General features: G+C 35.5%; 1 protein-coding gene across 2 annotated transcripts in view; it reads left to right on the top strand.

Moving 5' to 3' along the window:
* The window catches only part of creb5b (cAMP responsive element binding protein 5b), an 84994-nt gene that overhangs the window by 31502 nt on the left and 36774 nt on the right, over positions 1–16718 (top strand). For both annotated transcript variants that reach the window (XM_051132485.1, XM_051132484.1), the window contains 2 exons: positions 12719–12845; positions 15312–15422. In XM_051132485.1, the coding sequence (XP_050988442.1) occupies positions 12719–12845; positions 15312–15422 (238 nt within the window). The remainder of the gene's footprint in view (positions 1–12718; positions 12846–15311; positions 15423–16718) is intronic.

The raw sequence follows: 16718 nt of genomic DNA, 5'->3' as shown, positions 1-16718 counted from the left end.
CAGTTGACGTTATTTCCTGTAATTCAAATATTTTTCATAATCACAAGATTATTTGCATGTGACATTTTTTTAGAGTTTAAAACTGTAAATTTATTTCTTGTAGTTTTGACTTTTGTGAGTTTTATTTCCTGTATTGCGACTTTAAATCTCAAAATTTGACTATAGCTTTTTTCTCATAATTGTGACTTTAGCTCACAATTTAATATTATTCATAACTAATATCTCATTTTGTACTTTCCATGCGACATTAACTTTTGCAATTGTGAAATTATACTTCGCAACTGTGAATTTGTCTTGTAATTTTGATTTTCTATCTCACAGTGTGACTTTTTTATCTTGCAGTTGACGTTATTTCCTGTAATTCAAATATTTTTCATAATCACAAGATTATTTGCATGTGACATTTTTTTAGAGTTTAAAACTGTAAATTTATTTCTTGTAGTTTTGACTTTTGTGAGTTTTATTTCCTGTATTGTGACTTTAAATCTCAAAATTTGACTGTAGTTTTTTTCTCATAATTGTGACTATAGCTCACAATTTGATATTAATCATAACTAATATCTCATTTTGTACTTTCCATGCAACATTAACTTTTGCAATTGTGAAATTATACTTCGCATTTGTGAATTTGTCTTGTAATTTTGATTTTCTGTCTCACAATGTGACTTTGTATCTTGCAGTTGACTTTTTTCCTGTAATTCAGAAATTTCTTACAATTGCAACCTTATTTAGCATGTGACTTTTTTAGAATTTATTTCTTGTAATTTTGACTTTATTTTCTGTCACAATTGCAACATTACATCTCGCAATTACAACCTTATATCTTACATTATGAATTGATATCTCACAGTATCACTGCATGTCTGATTCTGTCTCACATTTTGATATAAAATTAATAATAAAAAATATGTAATATTTATAATATGTAAAAATATAATAATGTGATGCTTTAGTTTGTAATTGTGAATTTTTACTTTTGATATTTATTTCCCATAATTGCAACCTTATCTAACAATGCCAACTTTATATCTGACAGTGATACTTTATATCTCACAATTAGGTGTCTGATTTTAAACTTCATCTCACAACAACCTTTGTTTTTCTCTTATAAAGGCCAGAAAGACAGCTCGATTATCATTCTCTTAGGACATTGCAGCATTGAAATGCTCACGTACTGCACAGTTTTATGCCTCCAACCTGTCAAAACTTGATACTTGCTCTTTGGGACTCTGATTCACCCTAGCCGAGGCAGCGTGCGGTGTTGTTTTTGTATGAGGCTGCATAGGAGAGCCCTCCCATACCCTCCCCCTCCCCCCTCCAGTTCCTCCTGTGGGCCAAAACACAGACGTCATCGATTTCTTCACAGACTGCTTTCAATCACATTGATCAGAAATGCCGAGGCCCATTGTTAGGATTTAAATTTCTTGACCCCTCTGATGGAAAATGAACCGTGGTTGATGTTTTAGCTAATTACGCCATGCAGAGAAAGCCAAAACTTGTGGTCATCCACCATGAGAAGATCTTTCTGTTCAGGGTGGCATCTTCTGGATACACAGCGAGTGTGTATGTCTTGTGCATGTCTGAAAGAGAAAGAATTTCGGAGGACAGAGGGAAACAGAAAGAGAGAGAAGACAGGCGGGCAGGATGTACATCTGAGCTGAATTAGAGTGAGCTCATTGTGTACAGCGTAGGGTTTAATAGTGCGTTTGGAGAGGAACGCCCAGGCCCTGCTCCTCTCATTCCAGCACCACTGTGTCATCCCCGTCCACCACACAGACACATGCAGAAACGCACACATACTCCTGCAATGACAGACAGACAGAGAGGGACAGAAAGAGACCCCCGGAGCAGACAACAGGAAGACAGGAAGAGAGGGATCAGAGGTAGATTGAAGACAGGGGTCCTAGATTGAGAATATGAAAGGATGGAAAAGGGAAAGATATCTAGGTGCTGGATAGACAAGAGAAACAAAGTGATAAAATAAAGTCTTAAATATGGATATAAATAAGAGAGACAGGTGTACTGTACTGTACAGTGAGATCACATTGAAATCACTCATTTAGATCACAACAGTTTTAGAACTTTGAAAATGTAAAAAAAGTAATACAAAAAAATTTTAAGATCCTGCATTATTTTTATGTCAAGTACATTTGTGACCTTTGACCACAAAACAAGTCTTAAGGGTATATTTGTAGCAATAGCCAACAACACATTGTATGGGTCAAATTTTTCTTTTATGCCAAAATTCATTAGGATATTAAGTAAATATCATGTTCCATGAAGATATGTCAATTTCCTAACCTAAATATTTCAAAACTTAATTTTTGATTTGTAATATGCATTGCTAAAAACTTCATTTAAACAACTTTAAAGGCAACTTTCTCAATATATTGATTTTTTTTTGCACCCCCAGATTCCAGATTTTCAAATGGTTGTGTCTCAGCCAAATATTTTCCTATCCTAACAAACAAATCATACATCAAAGCTTATTTATTTGGCTTTCAGATGATGTACAAATTTGACCCTTATGACTGGTTTTGTTGTCCAGGGTCACATTAGTGACGCTGACCAATGACCAACTTGTCTAAATGCTTAGTGTAAAATGTATTTTGCAATAAAATTTGAGAAATACATAACAGTATAGTTTTCATCAAAGCTGTTGGTCTGTATGTCCATACTGTGGTGGTTTTATGGTTCATGATGGTATTACAAGAGGGTGCTTTTGATGTATTTTATAGCATTATAAGATTATCGTATTCATATACCATACTCATACATCGTATTTTTAAGAATACCCTGGTATTACTATAATGCAAATGCCCAAAAATGGCAAAACGGTATGTTTTCGTGGTATAATTTAACCAATGTGAAGAAGTCCAAGGTAGACTTTGCAGATTGTTGGTTTTACAGTCTTTGAAGTCAACACAAAACAGCATTTATAAGATGCATGTTGTAAAACAGCTTTTCCAAACTAAACAAGATATTCAGAGAAAACAGCTTTAAAGGGATAATTCACCCAAAAATGAAAATTCTGTCATCAATTACTCACCCTCATGTCGTTCCAAACCCGTAAGACCATTGTTCATCTTCTGAGCACAAATTAAAATATTATTGATGGAATCCGAGAGCTTTCTGACCCTACGTACAGCAACGCAACTGACACGTTCAAGGCCCAGAAAGGTAGTAAGGACATCATTAAAATAGACCATGTGACATCAGTAGTTCAACCGTAATTTTTTGAAGCTATGATAATGCTTTTTATGCACGAAAAGAACAGAAATAACAACTTTAACTTTTTTTTTTCTCTTGGGGTCTCACAGGTTTGGAACGACATGAGAATAAGTAATGACAGAATTTTTGTTTTTGAGTGAACTATCCCTTTAAGGATTCGCAATTGGTATGATCTTGTAAAGTTTTGTCCAAATGACAGCTGTCATTTTTTGGAATCACTTGTCTGATTCATTTACAATAAATTCCCAGATACACAACAAAGTTCTTTTTCGTCCTTAAGGGATGAAAAGATTTTTAAAATTTGTGTTTTCAAACTTTCTGGGTGTGGAAAGGTTTTCTGGAAAATTTGCCCTGGTGAGCTGTTTTAAACACATCGAAACAAACTTTATCCAGATTTTGTTCAAAATGACATCACACCCATTTGTTCTTCGATTTTCCTTAAAGTACACCAGGGCCTTAAGTCTAAAACGTTGTACTGAGAAAATAAAAAGTGTCTATTTAAATTTTATATTGACTTTAAATGTACTGTGCTTATTAAGACCCGTTCACACCAAAAACTATAACTATAAAGACAACTATATTAGCGTCCACTCCAACGCACAATAATGTTCTGTTCATTATAAACACGTGCCGCATTTATATCGTCTTTAAATGCTTGAGCTGTTTAAAGTCGGATACATTTACGGCCTGTGTTTTTATGTTTTTATTGTCCATCAGTTGTAAAAGAAAAAAATTATTCTACAACTAAATCGCTCCTGTGTGTTGTTATCATTACAGTTGTGGTGTGGAGACTGTGGACTCACAGAATCGGAATGATTATTAAAACTTTATAGTTATTACAGTTATCATCCATAGTGTGAACGTGCCAAAAGAAGCTGGTGTGGTGTTAAACACTTTCCATTAGCACGCTGTGGAAATGTTACGCCAACAAAGAGGATTTTCTAACTTGAATGTTGGAGTTTCATCTTCGTCTTGTCGCAATGAATGGTTTAAAATGCTATTACGTCTTTTGCATTTCCATGGCTAAAAGCATTATCGATTAGCCATGGGAAAGATTGTGTGATGAATTTGACAGACAGGTGGGGGCGGAGCCTGAAATCTCCCTGGGTCAGTCATGCTGGAGAGCTTCTCGGCATAGTTTCAGTCACGGGAAGAAACAACTGGCTGGCGTCGATCCAAACCACTCACTCTGTTTGTCTGTCTCTCTCTCTCTTTCCCTCTCACACACTCTTTCTCTCTCAGCCGGCAGCGATGAGAGATGTATCCGTGCATAATTGGGGCTTTGTGGTGAGCTGTGCCATGCTTGCTTGCCCTGAGGTATTCCAGGATAAGTCTCTCGCCGTTGTTCTCATTGACAGGCCTCGACTTTACATGGGGCTTCAGTCTATGTCACAGGCGCTTGTCAACGTAGGCCCTCCTCCGAACGGTGCTTTTTCATCGCCCCATCCCCAACGGTCTTTAATGAGACTCAGGCTCCCTCACGGCCCTTCTCAGCTTGATTTATTTGATCAGATTCATATGATTCTAGCCACTCTGCAGTGCTTGGGCTCATGGCAAGCCCGCTCTCTCTCTCTCGTTCTCTCTCTCTGAGTGTGATTAAAGTGGTAAATCAGGGGCAGGTCCTGTGCTGTGTTTACTCGGAGCGCCAGGCAGCTGCAAGCTGTTTGGCCTCTCTCTGTTTCTCCCGCTGTTTAGGCCCATTGCCATGGAGACCGCACCACCGTCTCCCAGCGGCTGGAACCATGCCCCGGGCTGTTTTGGTTACATTCACACAGCGAATGTAAAAAAAAAAGAGAAACGTTTTTGCACCATCGCTCGCTGCTGCAGTGTCTGCTCAAGTTAGTGTGGTGCAATGAGTAAGAGAGAGAGAGAGAGAAAGAGAGAACATGGTATTCAGAGAGAGCGAGAGAGTGTAGACTTAAAAAGAGAGATAGATGGGGAAAGGGATGGGGGTGCAAGAAGCCAAGAGCATTACATCATTGCTGGAGTGGAGTCAGAAGGGAAGGATATGAGTCAGTGGGCTGACTGTGCCTGGCTCTCTCTCTCTCGCTCTCTTTCTGGCTCTCGTCTCTCTCTCTCTCTCTCTCTGAAGTGGTAGTCAAGCTTCTTACGCTGAAGTCACTTCAGTTGCACATGTAGAGATGAATGTATGTGCTTATAGCATCATTTAAACAACTTTAGAATGTCTATTACTTACTGTGATTATGAAATATTATGTTTATGCTGTGGTTAGGACAGCTGTACAAAACTGCATGCAACATGTATTGCTTATGGGAATGCTTGAATTGTGTGTAGAATTTTTTTTTTCATTCTAGACAGTGTTGAAAAATACATTGCAAGTTACATTCTTCTTCCCTTTTTGTTGCAATCTTCCAGTGTCTTTTTGGATTGTATTCTAGAACTTAATATGATTATGTCTAGTGTTGGGAAAAGTTACTTTTAAAAGTAATGCATTACAATTTTGTGTTACTCCCTGAAAAAGTAACTAATTACGTTACTTTTTATGGAAAGTAATGCGTTACGTTACTTTTGCGTTACTTTTTAAATCTGGGCAGGGCTTGCTTCTTTGTTTTTAATATAAAACAATTCTAATGTAAAAGCCCAATTCTAATGTAAAAGCCTGATCACTCTTCAGCTATAAATAAAAATTAAGCACAAATGTTTATCTAAAGTAATTTTTGCTTATTAGTATGGCTGAATTGCATCATCAAAGGTCAGCGTCAAAGACACTGATTAATTAAATGGGATTAAATACATAAAGGAAATTTGTTGTATTTAACATATTTAATTATTGCAGGGTTGCGTCATATTCTGAGTTTGCATTTCACAGTTTTTATTCATATTGAGGAATACTAAAACTGTTTTTTGTAAGTTGAATGAATTAATGCATGTTCACATTTAGTCTAGAATACAGTAACATCAGATTCACTCCCAATTTCCCTACAGGAGATTGTCAATCAATAAGTGGGGAAAAAAGTAACTGCCGTTGCTTATTTGAAAAAGTAACTTAGATATTTTCTTAGAAATTCAAAAGTAATGGGTTACTTTACTAGTTACTTGAAAAAGTAATATTATTACGTAACTTGCGTTACTTGTAATGCGTTACCCCCAACACTGCTCCTGATGATTAAATATTATGTTTAGGACAGCCATACAATTGCTAAATGCAACATGTAAATGCTTGATTATATGTAGGATCTGATTTTTTTGTCTTCAAGAATGCATTGAAAGTCGCATTCCAAAATGGAAAATCTTACTGATTATTTTCTATTTTTTTCTGGATTATATATGTATTGGAATGTATATCAATATTCAAAATAAAGAGTTTTGTAGAATTTATTTTATTATTATTTATCATATATATATATATATATTTTTATTTTTTTTTTTTTTTTAACAATACAGATTGTGTCAAAGCAGCTTTGCAGTATTACAGTATAGGAAAGTAGTGTCAATAATGCAAAAGGTACAATGTTAGGTACCTGTAGATTGTTCCAGAGTTTGCATATTGCATGTCACTGTCCAGTATCTTCCAGAGTCTTTTTAAAGAACTTAATAAGATTATGCCTATACTCATGATGATGAAATATAATGTTCAAGACAGCAATACACATGTTGGATGCAACATGTAAAGGCTTGATTATATGTATTGTATGAAATTTTCTAGAATTCTTGGAATTCCTCTGTAGATTGTATTCAAGAATTCATTGTATGTCACCATCCAGAATCAAGAATCTTTCAAAACCATTCTCTGTTTTTGCTTGATTATGCGTAGAATAGCTTTGAATTTCACTATTCAGAATCAGTTTTAGAATCTAAAGCATTAGCTATCTTTTGAACTACATTCTAGAATGCTTTGAGTTTCATCTAAAATCCATAAACTTCAAGGATCCTAAAAATCAATCCAGAGTTTTCTTTTAAATTTTAGATCTTTTTATTGATCTGCTGTAGAATTTGTTGAATATGTGTCTATATACAGCATTTTTTGAATTCTATAAATATAATATTCTAGATATTAGTAGATATAACATGTCTGTTTTGCCCTTGACATGGTTGCAATAGTTGCTAATTTGCACTGTTCTTGGTAAATTGCGTTGGTCATTCTGGAAATCAACTGGTTGCATCTGTGTTCTTTAATTTGTGAACTGTCATTTCATCATCCGCAGACTTTCCACTCACGTCGGCACTTTATGGCATTGCAGACTCACGCTAACTTGCCTTGTTTAGTAAATCTGGCCCTAAATGTTCTAAAATTCCTCTGTTAGATTCTGTTCTAAAATGTGTGCCTGTGTGACGCCTACTAGAATTATGCCATGCAATGAGTAAATCAGTCTCAAACCTGTTCTTGCGTAAATGGTTGCACTGAATTGTGTGACAATTTACATAACAATAATTTAAACAGACATTCTGCTTGTGTTTCATGAGTAAAGCCCCTATATAGTGTACTAATGAATTATGTATTGTGTGTAAAGGCTTGAATAAGTCAGACTTTAGATTACCCTGTGATGCTATAACCCTATACGCAAGGAGAGTATAGAGTAACATCTTAAACTCTCTAAGACTTGAGGCTCTCTAGGAAGGTCAGTGATGTTGGGTTTGGTGTCTGTTAGCTCAGAGAGAGAATGATAGTGGAGGATCCTGCTGAAATCGAGAGAGAAAAAGAGAAAAGACAGTGAGGAATAGAAAGGGAGGAGTGATGTCATGTTGGAACAGGGAGACAGTGTGTGTAATGTGAGAAGAGAGGGTCAGGATTGCACTCTGTGTATGTGTGTGTGTTTTTGAGTGTGTCCGTATGCCCACCCCTCACCCTCCGGGGGTCTTATTATCCCCTCTGAAATGACAGCCTGTCATTAATACAAAATATACAGTACACCGTATGAACACTAACACACACAGACAGTCATGCTCTTGATGTACACCCACATGAGCAGTAATTCAGTGAGTATGGAAAGTTTTTGTCTTGTGATATTTTGCTCTTTCATAACAGGATTATTCTTTATTCTCTGTTGACACACACTTTTTATTTCTCTCTCGCTGAGTAGCAGGTGAGTGAGTCTGACAGGGAACCTGTACAGCGTCTAAAGCGTCTTTCTTCCCGTTGGCCAGGTTGAGCTCTTAATTAGGACCGTTTCCTGTTCGCTGAGTTTTAATGTGCAGCGGGACTGGCCCGTAGAGAGTTGCCCCGCTCTCTGTTTCTCTGTTTCCCACTCTCTTTTTCTTCACCTCAGTGGTAACAGGCCAAGACTATTTTTTCTTTAAGCTATGTTGGCTGAATGGTGGTTCAGAGCTGAGTTGTGGCTGTTCTCCACCTCAATAATGTAAATCCTTTTTCACCATCTAAAAATGTCCTTGTATTTATTTTACACAAGAAAACAAAAGGAGACAAGCTCAGGGTGCCTCTGAATATGCATGCAGTACTTTCCTATCAAGTAAAAATGGTATGTGTAAAGAGTATGTCCAAATTCAAACCTCACTGTCCCATGACAAAATGATTGCATTCATACTACACACATTTATACTTACATAGAATTTATTTTTGAAAAGTTGCAAAGTATTTCAATTCAAAAGTCTACTCAGAAAGTACACGATTTCGGATGCAGTTTTGTTATTTTGTGGTGGTAAATTAGTGCAGGTTTTCTGTTAGAAATACCCCTCATCTATACAGCCAGGGGGTGAAAACTTTTTCAATTTGAAGATCAGGGTAAATTTAACTTGTTTTGTCTTTTGGGAAACATATAAGTATATTCTGTAGCTTCTGAAGGGCAGTGCTAAATTAAACAAATATGATATTTAGGCAAAATACGAAAAATGTACACATCTTCATTCTGTTCAAAAGTCCCCCCCCCTCTTAAAGCATTGTTTTTGCTTCTGGAGCATCAGTGAGTGTTTGAACCGTCTGTATTAGTTGCATATGAGTCCCTCAGTTGTCCTCAGTGTGAAAAGATGCATCGTGAAATCATACAGTCATTGTTGGAAAGGGTTCAAATACACAAAAATGCTGAAAATCCCAAGAATCTGTGGGACCTGAAGGATTTTACCTGTTCAGGACAAACAAGGGATTCATGAACAACTATCATTAAAAAAAAAAACAGCTGTGGATCATTGAGGTAACAACACAGTATTCAGAATCAAGCAAATGTAAACTCTTGAACATGGTCATTTTTGTAAATTCAACTATTATTTTATCTTGTGGACCAAATGTAAACATGTCTTATGTGAAATATCTTATTCAGGTCAGTACTAAATAAAAAATAACATGCATTTTGTATGATCCCTCTTATTTTGGCGAAATAATTCACGTTTTGCAGATTCTGCAAGGTGTATGTAAACTTTTGACCTCAACTGAATTTGGTGAATAAAATTACCCTGTAACAGATCTATACAGGTGGAGCTGGGGAAGTTGGAGGGTTTCTGAAATGCTGCAACTGCTACAGCAAGCACTAGCTGAGTGTCTTAATGTTGAACAGCAAGCTCATTGGCTGCAGATGTGAAAAGAAACCAATAGCTGCGCCACGTGTATAATTATGTCATTATATCAGAGTGAGTTAGAACCTATCAGCCTGTGCGATCTAGAGTTTCATGACAGAACTTTGGATATACTGGATATACTGGCTTTACTACAATAAAACAAATGAGATTTGGGCTGTCAAGCTACAAGTATGATGATAAAATAGTTTGTATGCAGTTTTTCAAGTACTGAAAAGCCACACAGACATTTTTGAGAAATCTGTTGTGGCATTTTGACACTGCATGCTTGAATATACACGAACGCAAATGAGATTTGACATCTGAGGGGAATGTTTCGAGAAAATGATTTCAATTGGGTCTTTTCCTTACACAAAGCTATCTAATGTCAACTTTTAATACAAACATTAAGTTTTTATGGTAGTTCATTGTTCTTGACTGCCTCAATTCCACTTTATGGAAAAGAGTGCTGTAGTTTTATTTAGGGGTGAACTATTCCTTTAAAAAAAGAGGCAAATCTCAGCTGGGTGTATATATGTGTATGTTTCAGAGATGTGAGGTTGTTAAGCATGTGATGGATTGGAGTGTTAGACACAAATGACAGTATGTCAGAATGTTAATGACCGTATGTGCTCGTGTGTGTGTGTATGCGTACACAGTAATCATGCAGTGTAAATGCTGCTATTTAGGCCAGATAAATACAGGTATTTGTTCAGGTGGGGACCCCCTCCTTTCCCTTTCAGCTGTCCGTCAGCCCTCCAATCAGAACGAAATAATGCTTGTCATCTGAGGCTAAAGGTTATTCAGACAAGCTGCGTTTCTCCACACCGTGTGGTGGTCCAAGTCTATAGGTGGTATATTGGTAAAGTTAGTAAGTGCTATATTTGACACATTCTGCCTAAATTTCAGCTCGGTCAGGGGATGTGGAGCGCTGGCAGCTTCGTGCCAACCCAGAGAGGAAGTTGTGGGTTGGTGTTTTTAACTACATATTGCGTGCCACACCTGAGGTTCTGTTAGGTGCATTACCTGTATGAGAGAATGTTTTATAGAGGTTGATTGTATTATGCTATTAATCTCTCTCGTGGGTTTGCAGACTTCACTAACTATGAGAGAGATTTGCAAGCTGATATGTCAAATTCATCTCTGCTTTTTTTTGTATTCATTCACACCCACGCGTTTATTGAAGAATGCAGGGTTTGATCAGCCTTAAGGCAAGAGCCAGTAAACATCCATTGAGCGCTTCCAGCAGAATGTCTCTTGCTGGGAAAGCCATTCTGTCTCTCTGTGCTTGACTGATTACTTCTTAAAGGGATAGTCCACCCAAAAAGTGAAATTCTATAAGGGTCAGTGGCATAGCACTTCATTTTTTGTGCATCTGTTTTTTTAAAAAAAATACCCTCATAACTGTGTTTCAGGGTCAGTAAGTCTCAATATTATATAAATATCTGTCCTTTTCATTACAAGGCAAGACTACTGATACTTATGGTGTTTGTGAAAAAAAAAAAAAATAAATACAGCATTTCATTGTGTACACACATATACCCTGGTGAAAAAAACAGCTGGTAGGTATGTTTTGATGCTGGGATGCTGGTTAGGTATGTTTTGGTGCTGGTTTAAGGACCACCTTAAACCAGCTTCCGAACATACCTAACCAGCATCCCAGCATCAAAACATACCTACCAGCATATGTTGTTTTTTTCACGAGGGTAAGTACTTACACAATGAACTACTCAGAAAGTATGCGACTTCAGATGCAGTTTCATTATTTAGTGGTGGTTAATAAGTGCAGCTTTTCTGTTATTAGCAGAATGCTGATGTTAGCTTCTTACGTTTTTTGTTAAGTATTTTAAAGTAAAGGAATAGTTCACTGCAAAATGAATCTTCTGTGACCTTATACTAACGTTCTTGTTAGTATACGGTTAGAGTAAAAAGAGTAATTTTATCCTGGCTTCACCACAGTAAAAGTGAATGCTATTGGAGCTGTCAAGCTCCAAGTATTGCAAAAAAGTCCAATTAGTTCATATGCATATTTCAAGTATATTTCAATTATTGAGAAGCCACACAAATGTTTTTGAGAAACCTATTGTGACGTCTTGACAATGCATGCTTGAATACACAACCAAGATTTGACAGCTGAGGGGAATATTTTTTGAACAATTTTTGTGTCTGTTGCTCACACAAAGCTATCGGATGGCAAGTTTTTATGCAGACATGAGGAAATAGATATTTATGATAGTTTAGTGCTGTTGGTTTTGGTCGACTTCGGACATTCTGCTAATGCTAATGTTGTTAACTTCTTCCTTTTTTGCTAAAGTGAAGAAATAGTTAAATCTTGAAAACTGAATCTGCAAAATGAAACTTCTCTCAACTTATGCTAACCTTCGTGCCATGCACATAGGCTTACTTTCTTCTGTGAGACACAAAAAGAGTTATTTTTGAGTAAAAAAAGTCATTTTATCCTGGCTTCACCACAGTGAAAATGAATGAGTATCAAGCTCCAAGTAGTTCATATGCATATTTCAAGAATGTTTAAAGTACTGAGAAGCCACACAAATGTTTTTGAGAAACCTGTTGTGACATCTTGATGCTATACTTTAATATGTGTAAATGCAAATGAGATTTGAAAATAATTTCAGTTTGGGTCTGTTCTTTACACCTGGCAACTTTTTATACAAATATGAGGAAATAGATATTTATGGTAGTTTAGTGTTGTGTTTTTTTTCGTCAGTTTTGGACATTCTGCTAAATATATTAGCAAGAAAAAAGTCTTGGAAAAACAAAAGGATGAGTAAATGCTAACAGATTTGTCATTTTTCTTTGAAGCATGCCTTAATGTAAGACCAAATGAGGCACTGAAAATTCTTAGGAACAATGACAAATCAAAAGGAGAACTGAATTTGTTGCATGTATGGTACAATTTCCTAATAATGGCGTATGGGGTTTTTTGACGTCATTTTTCTTCTGAAGATTCATCTGATGAAACCACTTTACCTTCATTTTCTCTTTTGGTTCTCTGTCTTAGGCCAGTTCCCGGTTCTCTTTCCTCGTTGTTGCACCTGAGGAACAGACAGCGGCAGCCACTACCGGCCTCCATGCCTGGCACTTTGCCTGACCCGACTATGCAAGGATCGTCTGCTGTTCTGATGCCTGTGAGATCATAAATAAACCCACAGACACACACAGTGCATTTACACTTCCCAGTCATGCTTTCCTGATGCCCCAGACAACCGAAACGCATTAATACGCACACAAACTCATCTCTCGTAGACCATTCTCATGCTTTTCTCACTGGTCTGCTTTAAATTAATGCGTTTTCCAGTGCCGTGGCCCATATCAGTGGCTGTTTTATCAGGAAGCCCATCAGCAGAGGTGTAATTTTCTACCAATGCTCAATCTGTTTTAATTCTATTTCAGATATGTCAATAGGAACCTGAATGCAGGCTGAGGTGTGTGTGTGTGTGTGTGAGTGTTTGAGCCGCCCATATCAGGGTTCTAATGACACAACACATGTTCTCATTGTAACATAAGCCAGTCCATGTTGGCTATGGAGGTAAAAGCACAGAGTTGATTAAATTAAACTAGGACGTTTTTTCATTCTCGATTGACATCCCAGGAAAGGGGTGCCGGGTGGGGTGATATTTTTAAACCAAATATTCCTCCAATAATTACAGCGGACTGCTGCGCTTTCACCCTGCTATAGGTCATCAGGGGGTTGGAAAGGGGGGGTCGGATGGAGATCTTGGAGGTCTTGGGTTTTGGTAACAGGACCTCCAGTCTCTCTCAATCTCGCCCTCACGCATACACACACGCACACTGAAACTACCATTTTACAGTTCTCTCACCTTAAACTGAACGTAAATCACCGCCACGCTCTTTGTATGAGTGCAAACATCTAAAACCTCAGTTTCAGCCTTTCGGTCACATTTAATGGGGACTTTCTGAATTAAGATATTCTGTTTTTCTCACAGAACTGAGTTTTGGTTGAGTTTGTGGTCTTGTTAATAGTCCTATTTTAAGATTCACACTTCTGCAGTATTCAGCTTCCTCTCTTAGCTCGTCTTTGACTGCTGCTTTTCCCACAGAGTTGCGGAATATGCATAGATACACACGCTCACATACAAAACCACACATGCATGTTTACCTACATATCTAAATAAGACTTTCTAAGATGGACTTCTGTACAAAAAGCTTTTCTAAATACTACCGTGTGACTGTAAACCTAAAATAACATATTAATTCTATATTAATGTAAATCAAAATATAAAATAAATAAATAAATAAATAAAATAAAAAATTAGTAAAACTCACCAAGCCTGCATTTATTTGATAGATAGAGCAAAAACAAAAAATTCTGAAATATTTTTACTATTTAAAATAACTGCTTTCTGTTTTAATATATTTTAAAATGTAATTTATTCCTATTATTTAACTTTTATTATTATTATTATTATTATTATTATTATTGTTCTTATTACTTTTTTCAGGATTCTTCAGAATAGAAAGATCCAAAGATCTTAAAAAAGCTTTGTGTGTGTGTGTGTATATATATATATATATATATATATATATATATATACACAAATATATAATATATTATTTAGCAAGGATGATGATAAATTTTGATAAATGTTTTCTGAACAGCAAATCATAATATTAGAATATTTTCTGAAGAATCATGCGACATGGAAGACTGGAGTAATGATGCTAAAAATTCAGCTTTGAAATCACAGGAATAAATTAAAGTTTAAAATATATTCAAATAGAAAACAGTTATTTTAAATAGTAAAAATATTTCAAAATTGTGCTGTTTTTGCTGTACTTTGGATTAAATAAATGCAGACTTGGTGAGCAAAAGAGAGATTTCTTTAAAAACATTAAAAATCTTACTGTTCAAAAACTTTCAACTGGTAGTGTAAATTAATTAAGTATTAATTATTTTAACTTTGATGTTTCTAAATAAAATATATATTACAATTTTGTTTATATATAAATAAAAACCTAATAATGAATATTGATATAATAAATGATAAAAACCTACCATTATAAAGTTTTTAGATTCTGAAAAAATATTTAATAAATATTTAATTCTAATATAATTATAATTTTGCTGTTTATAACATAAATAAAATGTCAAAACCTTATTAGCACTTTTTATTTACCACATTTACTTAACTTAATTAACTTTATATATTAATTTTTCAGCAAATTTGTCTCTAAATTAAAGCTAATGCCCTAAACCTTAAAAAAGTATTATTATTATTATTATTATTATTATTATTATTATTATTATTATTATTATTCTATATATATTTAATACATTACAATTCATATAATACATAAATATTAAACAGTATGTTTACTCATTTTAAAATGAAAACATGAAAACATTAAATACACAATGTTTATATTTTTGCATCAAGAGAAGATTTAGTCATTTAATTACTCATAGAAGTAAGATTTAACTTATTCTAGTAATGTTTTCAGTAATTTTAATAATGTTTTCACCAAATGAAATGTTTGGGATGCATGCTCTCATTTACACTGTAGCTTGCTTGTTAATTTAATTCAAGTTGTTTCAAGCATTAATGTATTATATTTTATATTTGTGGGTACAGATGGAGAGGCAAATGTCTATGGGTTCCAACATGATGGGCATGCAAGGCCCCGCCCACAACAGCTCATGCTCCTCCCCTCATGTTCCATCCATGCACTCAGAAGCAAAGCTGGTGAGTCAGTCACACACACACACACACACACACACACACACTTGCATATTTTCTTTCTTGCCTACCCTGTATGATTTGATTTGATTTGAGTTGAGTTCATTTTTATCTTCTGTTATTGTTACAGAATTAGTCACCCGTGTAAGATACACAACACGTGCACGTATAAGCACAAAAAGACCTTTCCCTCTATTTCTGTTGCCCAAGTGCATATGCATGCACACACATAGACACACACTCACTTCTCTTTTTTGTACTGCAGTGTATGCCAGCTTGTCCGATGTATATCTCGATGGCCTGAACATACACTTGTGCCTCTGCTGCTTGTTAGCACTAGTTCAGCACGGTGGTGATCTCATCACAAACAAAGCAGCCAGTCAGAGCTCTCAGACACAGAGAGAACGAGAGAAAGAGAAAGAAACAGAGTGGTGGAGAACGGTCTATGAGCAGGAAGGTCTAGTAGTTTTCTGTAGAAATGAAAACAAAAGGAACATTGTTTTTTTAATGCATTTTATCAATATGTCCCGATGACAAACTGATTTATAGTTCTCTAGTAGCTATGAGAATCTGCTAAACGAAACTGTACACCACACACAAGCTGTTAGTGTAGTTGAGTGCTAAAAAAATCAAAACGTTGGAAATCATGTAGTTTTGAAAATTCTGTCATTACTTGTCTTTATGTCATTCCAGTACTTCTATTTCTTTCCTAGGGGCACAAAGGTCATGCTTATAGAATATTCTGACAGTTTTTTCCATGCAGTTAAAGTAATGATGATGGGAGTTCAAACAATGTAAAAAAATGCTTGTTTTCACTTGAAAAATGCTAAAAAAAAAAAAAAAAAAATGCTAAAAACAACAACAGCAACAACAATAATAATAAAAAAAAACTACAGCTGTGGTTGCCACAGCTTTTTAAGTTTTACGTATTGTTTACATTTACTGTAACTAATATAGTGTTAATATACCAAATTACTAAAATACTGACAGCAATTTAAAAACAAACAAACATCAAAGTTCATCACTATGGAAGCCTGTTTCTGCCACTGAATAAAAAATTTAAAAAGGTAATTGCGACCTTTTATCTCATAGCTCTGACTTTCTTGCTCAGAATTGCGAGATATAAACTTCTTTTCTCATAATTGTGTGATATAAACTTAACTAGCAATTTTGAATTATAAAGTCAGAATAGCAAGATAAAAACTCAAAATTCGTACTTTTTTCTTGCAAATTCGAGTTTGCATTTCACAGTTCTCTTTTTTCTTGCAATTACGAGTTTATATCACAATTCTGATTTTTTTG

The sequence above is a fragment of the Labeo rohita genome, chromosome 16, assembly GCF_022985175.1.
Source record: "Labeo rohita strain BAU-BD-2019 chromosome 16, IGBB_LRoh.1.0, whole genome shotgun sequence".
Taxonomy (NCBI): Eukaryota; Metazoa; Chordata; class Actinopteri; order Cypriniformes; family Cyprinidae; genus Labeo; species Labeo rohita.
The sequence above is the reverse complement of the archived record's forward strand: the minus strand, read 5'-3'. Positions and strand labels throughout refer to the sequence as shown.